Here is a 10,165-nt window from a genome sequence, read left to right as displayed (position 1 = left end):
CCGTTCCTTCCTTGATATCCTTATCGCCTTTCGCATCAAAAAGGTTGGACTCTATTTTTCTTATTTGCACTTTCGATATTTGAATAAGAAACTCTTTATGTTGTAATACAGCCGGTCACCTACGTTACCATATATATGTATTGTATGTATAAATGCACGTTGTCTTTCCTTCATTGAGCAAGAAGATAAGTTGAATATATCAAGCCCACGAATAGAACATAGAATCTCTGATACACAAGGTGGTGCAGCATTGAAGGCAATTAGTTTTCGTGTTTTTAGGTACAGGCGGGGAAGCGTACCGAGATCACTCATTTACACTGGAAAAAAAAAAAAAGAGAGAAAAAAATATACGTGATCAAGAGCTGCAAGGTGCATCTGCAGAAAGCTTTTAAAGTATGACTTAAAAGGCAGGACACCTGGGAGTAAACCCTCCACATAAATCCAGCGAAGACGTCACAAGCTAATAGAAATGAAATGGTCCCTCCCGGCCGCTTCTTTCATTCATTTATACAAAAGAACATCAATGCAAGAGGGAATTGTTCACGCAAATACAGAAAACTGGTAACTGATGACGAGTGCTTTTGTACATGCATGAATCATGCATCTTCTGAAAAAGCAGCATGCAAGAGAATCTATAATTTGTGCGGAAAGGGGATAAAGACCATCAGGAGTAGCACTAGGACGTCACTACGTTGTAGTACCAGTCCTGGCAAATCTCTTTAGGCTGAGTTCAAGTTCCAATCTCTGCAATACTCTGTAAGGCTGGCTTCCACTGCCCAACATGACCAATATGATGCCTTCCCACGCCTCTGTTGCTGCTGCTACCACTGTTGCTGCCCATTCCGCTACTACTGCTGCTACCTGCTCCATAGCCCTCGTGTGCACCCTGCAAAATTAAGGACATCATCAGATTAATTAACACACACGCCTTACTGGCTAGTTTATTAAAGGACATTAGTACGTTAAAACAACTGAATAGGAGTGAGTGTATATAAATAGCTTAAAGATGAAAGCAAGCTAATTTAATCATGCATTACGCCAAATCAAAATTGATTAGTGCTCTTTTTTGGACCAAAAATAAATATAAGGTAGACTTCAGAAATAAATTCTGAGGTTGGCATTGGGGACCTAGCTATTACTATCAAATCTCAGTAGGGCATATATTTAAAAGAAGTCAAACCAATTTCATAATGCAATGGTATAACGGTCGCACAAATTAACGATGCAATGGTAAACGCTCTAATATTAGTCCACGCATGAATATTCCTTCTTCCATTTATTATTATTTGCAGTTTAACTCCAAATATGAAATTGAAAACCCATGTGACTCTTTATGATTAACCTTACCAGAACCAGCCTATCTGTTAACTGAACTTTACAAATACTCCAATAAATAATTATTCTCCACCAAACTGGTATATTCTCGAAGAAGTTCCCATGCTCTTGTGCGAAGCAAGGATTAGGTTAGATACCTTGTACCTAAGCTAACCTACCAGGTAAACAAGATATTTTTGCTTATATTCTTTTTATTTTCCAGTATTTTATAGTATGCTATTTGATGATTAAATCTTAGTATTTTTTTTTTTTAAATAAAGAAGATGGACAGTGAGTCTCGCTAAATCTTATAATCTATCCCCCTAGTATATATACTTGGGGGATAGTGGTAACAATATGTATTTAGCAATTAAAACAATAATTGGATTTGGGGCCAGCCTATTTTTCAAGGTCTCATTAATTAGTTGGTTTTTTTTTCAACTCCAGTAAATGATTTTTGTTGAAATAATTAACCCTAATCCCAGATTAACCTCCAAAAGTCGGCAACTCTTGAATTAGTTGTTGGCTTTTTTATATTTTTAGAACCACCACCATCTTTCCAGCGATTGCAATATCCGAACATCAGCATTCAGCAATAACTAGTAGAGGCTTGGTAGTTGCTATGATAATCATTTTTCTTTAAACTCCACCAATAGTTGGCTGCGTGCCACCTAACTTTTCTTGTACTTGTATATGAAGCAGTAGCACTTAATTAATCCACCATGCTTTCTTTTTTTAAAAAAATTTATTTATTTATTATTAAAATCGACTATACATGTATGCTTTCTTTAAAGCGCTTCAACATGTGCCTACGTTTAGTGCTCTTAAATTTTAGTACTTTCTACTTGGAATTCATACGATTCCTTCATGTGTAGACATGACAAAAGAAAAAGGAAGGAAGTTACGCACTATCTCGATTCGCTGTGAGAAAAAAGAAAGAATAAACTTGAGTACTAGTAGTACAAGTTAAAGCAAATTTAATATTTGACACAGAATTTTGCGAAAGTAAACAATTGAACTGGGAACGAAATGACGTACTTAGAAGGGAACCTTTGAAATATGAAGGACATGTTGAATATGTAGTAGAGTTAATTATTATTACCTTAATAAGCGACGAATTTCCATTCACCAATCTGGGCCTGGAATTGGAGTTGGGAGTGGGAGCAGACAAGTTAGTCTTGGTATCCAGAACGAGCCCACCACTCTCCTTTAGCAGTTTTCCAAGTTTCACCGATTTCTTGGCGGCAAACTCTTTCAGTACATCTGTGTTAGTAGCAAGCGAACAACAACAAGACTCCTAATTAATTATCCTGTTTTGTTGTTGCAAGAAAATAAAAAAGGAGTTGCAACAAGAAAGAAATGATGTCATGCCTTCGAAGCTGACGAGTCTGTAAACTTGTCCCATAAGCAAAGAGTCATCAGGACGGAGAAGCTTCAGCTGCTTCACCGGTGTACCATTCTCCGACCTCGTCGCTGTCGATGAGCTGATGACAAGTGCGACGTAGTGGCCGGGGTTGGAAGACATGACCTCGTGAGCGCTGACGGACCAGTAAATCCTCTCGACTTTGTTCCCCGGATGCTGAATCACCACCGTGGCCGCTTCTGCCGCCTGGCAATTCCCCATCGATCAAACCCAAATACTCTCTACAACAACTCGTAGTTGGTACGTAATATTTGCTTCTGTTGTGTTGGTGAGTGAACTTTATTAAGTAGTAGTAGTAGTAAGAGTATTGGTTGAGCTGAATGGTCCTCCCTTTTTGTTTCGTGAGGCCAAAAAATACAAAAAGGAAGGTACGTTGTAGTGAGAATTGAGAAAGAGAGAATTCCCCGGCAGAGAAGGAAAGGCAAAGAGAAGAAAATTTTACTTGAATTCTAGCATGAGCTTTGACCACAAAGCCAAGTCCCTATAATGGTGTAGGAGTAAATGTGAGAAAGTAGCGTAGCGTGGCGTAGTGTGACGAGGTGTCTGACGCCCGTCAAGTTCACCGACGCACGTTTAAGAATCCCAGAGAGACGTGACAAAGGGCACTCTAAACAGAAGTGGTTACGGAGGCAAGGAAGGAGGAGGCAGGAGGGAGGGAGGGAAGGAGGGGGACCGAAGGCAAGCCTTAATTAGAGAGAATTTCTTGAGTAGTATCTAGGTATATATATAGAGAGAGTAGACTGTAGAGTAAGCACTAAGCAGCGTGAGATTCCCCCATAAATAAATGGGATAACAGCCGGTGGTTCTCCAGAAAAATTAGGTTGACTTGAGTTGATGAAGCCAACGTTATCGATGGAGAATGGTCGAAGAAGACATTAAGGGGGTGGAAAGTGCATTAGGACTTGTGATAACGATGGATGGATGGATGTTGAGAGGAGAGATTAAATGGAAGAGAGAGAGAGATAGGGGAAAGAGACGTGGAGTGTTAGATGTGCCAAACTGCCCGACTGAGGTATTAAAAGGCCAAAAAAAGATGATGATAAATGCAGATTGGGGTTTATGACTTTGCGTTTGCAGGTGAAGGAAGGTAACAGTAATGCTTCTACCGCTGCTAGACTACTAGTAGACGTAGTGGTGGGTCTAGAACGAATACACACAGTAGAAAGAAGAGATTGTTGGTCAGGACTTGGTCCCAGGCCAAGTTACACGAGTCGTTTTTTTTTTTTTTATCGAATACGATAGATCTGTACTATTCTATACAAGAATAATTCGAAGAAAATTAAACCCGAGTCGTATATATTATATAAGGTTTCAACTTTCAAACTTACCAGCAACAACCTTTTTTTTTTTTTTTTTTTTTTTTTTGTTTGAGGTACAACCCTCATTTTGCATCATGTTTCTATAATTTGTGTTGTTAGATGATGGAGGTTACTTAACGCAAATGGATGATCATAAGTATTGATAATGTCCTTCTAACCCGCCTTCCCATTCATCCATCATCCATCCCAGAATATAGTACCACAGGGTATTCCTAAAACAATTGGAGTACTTAGAATAAGAGTAACCGACGGTTACTAACCGCTTTACCTCCAATTTCATAGAGAATTAGTAATCATTTTTTTGTTTTTGCCTTACGTTACATATGTCAGTTTAATTTATGGTCCGACTCCATATGCAGTGATGTGATTGCAAGCAAGCAAGCGTACTTTAGATTCCCTCTCTTTATCTCCTCCCCCTCGGCTTGGATGCAGCTGCAAATTGCAATTAATTTCATGGCCTGATCAAGCTCTGTGAACTGTGATGCTGTCATGGTTGCGTAGTCTCGCAATCTTTGCCTTGCCAAAGTTCATTAAGAGCAAACCTACTTTCCCTCGACATCAAAACAACATACTGCTCCTCTCATCCACCACCTCTTCCGAGTAGTACTACTGTCTACTGCTACTACTTGGTGAAATTATATGTTGATGCAGATGTATTTACAGCACCAATCAGTTGTTGATGCAGATGTATTTCTTCCATAGATAAAGATAAAGACGGAGTTTTTGAGCTCAGCAACCCCATTGCCCCTCCCCCCCCCCCCCCCCCAATACTCTCAGTAGCATACATTTCGAGAAACAAAATTTGGTGGGCAATTTCAAAGTGGTGATACACTTAAATTTTGACTCCTCTACTGCTGGTAGTTATTTTTGCAAATACTAAAAAAGATCGGAAGGATTAACGCCACTAGTAGAGCTGTTAATCGAGCCGAGTCGAGCTGAGTATTTGGCTGCCGAGCTCGACTCGAGTTTAATTCGAGCCGAGCTCTACTCGAGCTCGTTAGGAAAGCGAGCTTTAAAATGTGTTCGAACTCGGCTCGTTAAATGTACATGTGGCTCGAGCTCGAGCTCGAGCTTGACTCGTTTATCACAAACGAGCTCGAGCTCGAGCTCCTGCAAATTAATCTTAATAAAAACCTATAATTTTTAATTTTTATAATTTTGATTTCTAAAATGACAAATATGCCCTTCATTAACGAGCTCTAACGAGCTACTCGAGTATCAAACGAGCCGAGCTTACTCGACTCGTTAACTAAACGAGCATGTTTCGAGCTCGAGCTCGACTCGTTAACCAAAATTAACGAGCCGAGCTCGAGCCTTAACGAGTCGAGCTCTAACGAGCTTTCGAGCTACTCCATTGACTTAACAGCTCTAGCCACTAGTGATTATGAATTTTAACTCAGTTTTGTTGGATTGGGGGAATTCGGCGGAAAGAGATGGATTCAACGGCGATCGTGGTCCATGGGTGTAGAGCAGAACAAGATGGTCAACGTCTATCCAGCTTGGTGGTGTTTTGCTTGCATTTTGCTTTCATTTAAAGTGGCCCAGTGGGCCTGTGCTCTTTGATGGGCCATTGACAACTCACCTGACAAGGGAGCAAAACGCCTGTTGTTGTCATGTGGTTATATTTGCTCATCGCGGCCCAACTGAAAGTGGAAGCAGAACCTGTTCAATTTTATTATTGGGTGGACTGTTCAAAGGTAATGTCTAGCAAACGAGCAAGCAAAGAACATGATGTGAAAATTGATAAAGAATAACTGAAAGATAAAAATGAGATTGGGAAGCTGGCTAACAATTGTCTTCTCCATGTTTCGGATCCTTCCGTCTTCGATTGAGATAATAGAGTAGCGATTCACTCAAGGCCAAGAGTACAAATTTCTCAATCTTGAGATGCAAGAGCAGACAGCATTAAATAGTGGAGGTTGGTCTTCGTTTTCAGGAGCCCTTCGAATTTATGTTGAGAACCACCGGACTTGAACCATCACATGAATTAAGCTGTGAATGATGTTTGATATGGATTCTGGATTGTACATGTACTGGGCCTAGGCTTCCTCAATATATATATATATATATATATATATATCGATACGATAGCTTCCTACACTATAGGGAGGGGAGGGCCTAAAAAGGTCTTGGGGTAACGCGGAAGGGACTGAACCACCACCGGACCAGACGGATGTACTACGCACTCGCCTGAATTTTTTAAATAAAACCACATTTAATTGTAACAAATTGGCGGAAAGCCACCAAACCTTAATGCATTGATGGATTGGTGATTAGGTTTCCTCAATATTAGACTCAGAATGTTTCGGCAGATTCTGATATTATATATATATATATTTTTTTTTTTTTTGAAAAACAAAGGAAAACTATTTATTAGATTGCAAGAATTCGTCCATCACTAACTGTTTAATAATGGTTAGACGACAATTTTGAAGAATTCGGGCAGGTTCGGTGATTTAGCAAAAGGTATCAAATTATGCGCAACCTTAATGGCATCTTTAAATATCCATATTACACGAATAATGCTTTGATCGGACAGGGAAGTGCGAATGTCCTCAATTATCGAGCCAATACCCGAGTAAGAGCTCTTTTGTGCTATTAATCAACTTTTATGATCGAGATGCGTCGCCCTCTAATATGAAAGTAGGAATCATCAGCATCTTCGGATAGGAGATGATTTGGGATAATTTTTTGAAAAAATATCGTAACACTTTTTTGATGTGATATATATAAGATTAAAAAAGTGGTTCTTCAAAAATAAGGTTGATAATACAAATAAATCAGTGTTTATAAATAAGATTAGATAAAAAGATGATTTAGAAATACGTTGACAATGCAAATAAATCAGTGTTTGTAAATAATATGTAAATAAAGTAGAAACCAAACAAATTCAGAGTGCTTTTCTTACAGCATGAGCTTCAGCAAGTTCAACATTGGCTAGACCTTCCATTCTCTTTGATAAGCCAGCAATCAACTATGGATGACCACACCATTACCAAAAACTAAGCGTCAAAATTGACCTTGTAGTGGGGAGCAGGAGGCATTGACCAGGACAGGGACGTTAGCCCCTTGTCAAAGTCCCATCATAACCACGGCATTTTATGTTGATGAATAAGAAACTTGAAAAAAAATCTGTTTAACAATTTTAATTTTTAACTGGGAGAAATAATATTGAGTGTCATTTAATTCCTTATCCAAATTCCCTATTTCCTTTTCTTTTTATGCTCATTATGTCTAGTTCTCTTTCATAGTTAAGCTTTATATTTAGTTACTGAACTCATGATGGCTTGAGGTATTTAAAGAGTACGTAGCATTTTTCCCAGATCAATTTTAGTCGCACAACAACAACAACAACAAGCTCAAATATGTTGCCTATAACTTTTTAAGTGACGCAAGCTCAAATATAGAATTAATGAAAAGGAATCAGATGATCATTGACATTATATGGAACGTAATTATACATCAAACGAGTGATTAATATAGCCAGCCTTTAAGCAAGCAGAGCTATTGATTGATAATGAGATAGATAAAAATATTGGCCATCAAGCTTTGACCGTGCCCATCTCCAAACGGGTCTCTTTGAATAGCGAAAGCTTTAGGGGCTGCTTGGTTTGAGAGGTTTGGCATGTGTAATAACAATAATTTCAATATTTAGTGTTTGGTACACTGTAATGGCAGTTGAAATATTGGAATCATGTCCAATTCATGATTCTTGACTAAATTGGGAGGAATTACTCAAAATTCTCAGCTTCTTTCCAACGGTGAATAAATAAAAGATAAAATATTTTGTTAAAATTCTTTCTTTCTCCCTCTCCCAGGCTCTCACCATCGAGCCTCCCCTTCATCCCGTCTCCAACACTCCTCTCTCCCCCATGGCATCTGACAACTCCTCTCTCTTTCCTTATCTCTGACCATTTTTCCCTCTTTATCGGCATCTAACAACACCCCCTCCTCCTTTGTTTCCAATTTTCTTCCTTTTCCATGGCATCTAACAAATCACTCTTCTTCTCCTATTGTCGGTCACTCCCCTCTCACCCTAGTTGACCCTTTCCTCTCCTCCTTCGCCATCAAATCGTCCTTCTCATCACAATCGATCTCTTATCTTCTCTTTGTGAAGGGCTCTAACTGGATTGTATTGTATGGTGTTTCTTATAGGTTTCAGCAGAGGATGCAATTTGCCGTTTTCTTTTGCAATTTTTTTGTGAATATTTGAAAGTTCCAATTGCAACTTATTGAGAAAAGGAAAAAAATGACAAAAAACATGTGAGTTTTTTATTGATTAGTCATGAGTTTTTTGTTGGTAATTGTTAAACAAAAAACAAAAAAGATTTGGATTGGTAGTGATTCGATGGTGGTCTGATGGTGGGCGTGATTATCAATCCAGGAAAGAGAACAATAATTAAAAAATAAAGAATTAATTTTGATACCATTCCAACTATATTTATACCAAGCATCAGTCTGTAGAATGATACTAGAGATTCAAACCCATACTGATTTTTTGTATATGATTCCATCTCCAATATCAATTCCAAAGCATGAACCAAGCATCCCCTTAATTTATCGCAAATATAGAGCGGACAGGAAGCGGCGGATAGCTGTCCCAAAGTACTCAAAATCCGCGATTAACAACCGCGTAAAGCAAGCAAATTTGCGAGCTCAAACATTCACAAAATATTGCTTCAATTCCACACAAAAAAAAAAAAATCACAAATATGAGCCATCAAATCATGGTTGACCATGTCCATTGCCAACCTGGTAGTTACAACATAGGGATAATTTCAGAAACCTCCCCTGAGGTTTCTGACATTTACACTCACCTCCCCTGTGGTTTGAACAATTACACTAACCTCCCCTGAGGTTACTAATCCTTTACAAATTCAGTCCAAATGATTAAAATATTGTTTTAGAGAGTGAAATTAGAATTTTGTACCTGATTTGCCCTTTGTGCTACGTGTCCAATGAATGACAAAGTATTACAAATTAATTAATAATTAATAAACTTTAAGGAGCGTAGTTTATAGGCAAATACGTATTACTTATTTAAAGTACCAGCTCTTTACAGGTATTTTACTTTCAAACATTTACTTTATTACAAATATTTATTCTCAAATACAGATTTGTATTTACTCTCAAATATTTAATTTTTGTTAAATAAAAAACCTACCAGTTTTTCTTTCGTAGAAATATTAATATAACACTTTTTCAATTTTAGTTATAAATATTTATGTATTTAGCATAAATTAAATGATTCAGGATAAAATACTCATAAAGAGCTAATACTTTACTCATGTAATGGATGAAAATCATAAAAAATTAATACTTTATGGGCCATTTCTTTTTTTTAAAAAAATATTTAATTTATATTAAATAGATAACCTACTGATTTTCTTTTTGCGAGAATATTACTGTAACACTTTTTAATTTTTAATCACAAACGTTAATATATTTATCATAAATTAAATATTTGAAAATAAAATATCTGTAAAGGGCGGGTACTTTAAATAGGTTATGTGTATTTGCCTATAAACTACACTCCTTACTTAAATCAATAAACTACACTCCTTAACTTAAATCAGTACAGATATTTTATTTTCAAATATTTAATTTATGATAAATATATTAACGTTTGTGATTAAAAATTAAAAAGTGTTACAGTAATATTCTCGCAAAAAGAAAATCAGTAGGTTATCTATTTACTATAAATTAAATATTTTTTTAAAAAAAGAAATGGCCCATAAAGTATTAATTTTTTTATGATTTTCATCCATTACATGAGTAAAGTATTAGTTCTTTATGAGTATTTTATCCTGAATCATTTAATTTATGCTAAATACATAAATATTTATAACTAAAATTGAAAAAGTGTTATATTAATATTTCTACGGAAGAAAAACCGGTAGGTTTTTTATTTAACAAAAATTAAATATTTGAGAGTAAATACAAATCTGTATTTGAGAATAAATATTTGTAATAAAGTAAATGTTTGAAAGTAAAATACCCGTAAAGAGCTGGTACTTTAAATAAGTAATACGTATTTGCTTATAAACTACGCTCCTTAAAATTTATTAATTATTAATTAATTTGTAATACTTTGTCATTCATTGGACAT

General features: G+C 36.7%; 1 protein-coding gene across 1 annotated transcript; it reads right to left on the bottom strand.

Moving 5' to 3' along the window:
* Positions 1-440: 440 nt before the first annotated feature.
* On the bottom strand, positions 441-3,422 carry LOC113778313. Its single transcript, XM_027323676.1, has 3 exons — positions 2,686-3,422; positions 2,417-2,577; positions 441-886 (listed from the first exon to the last, which is right to left on the bottom strand). The coding sequence occupies exons 1-3, from the start codon at positions 2,936-2,938 to the stop codon at positions 731-733; spliced, it is 570 nt and encodes a 189-aa protein (XP_027179477.1). The 5' UTR covers positions 2,939-3,422; the 3' UTR covers positions 441-730.
* Positions 3,423-10,165: the final 6,743 nt, after the last annotated feature.

Source organism: Coffea eugenioides, chromosome 7 (assembly GCF_003713205.1).
Source record: "Coffea eugenioides isolate CCC68of chromosome 7, Ceug_1.0, whole genome shotgun sequence".
Taxonomy (NCBI): domain Eukaryota; kingdom Viridiplantae; phylum Streptophyta; class Magnoliopsida; order Gentianales; family Rubiaceae; genus Coffea; species Coffea eugenioides.
This window is presented reverse-complemented; position numbering and strand designations above follow the sequence as displayed.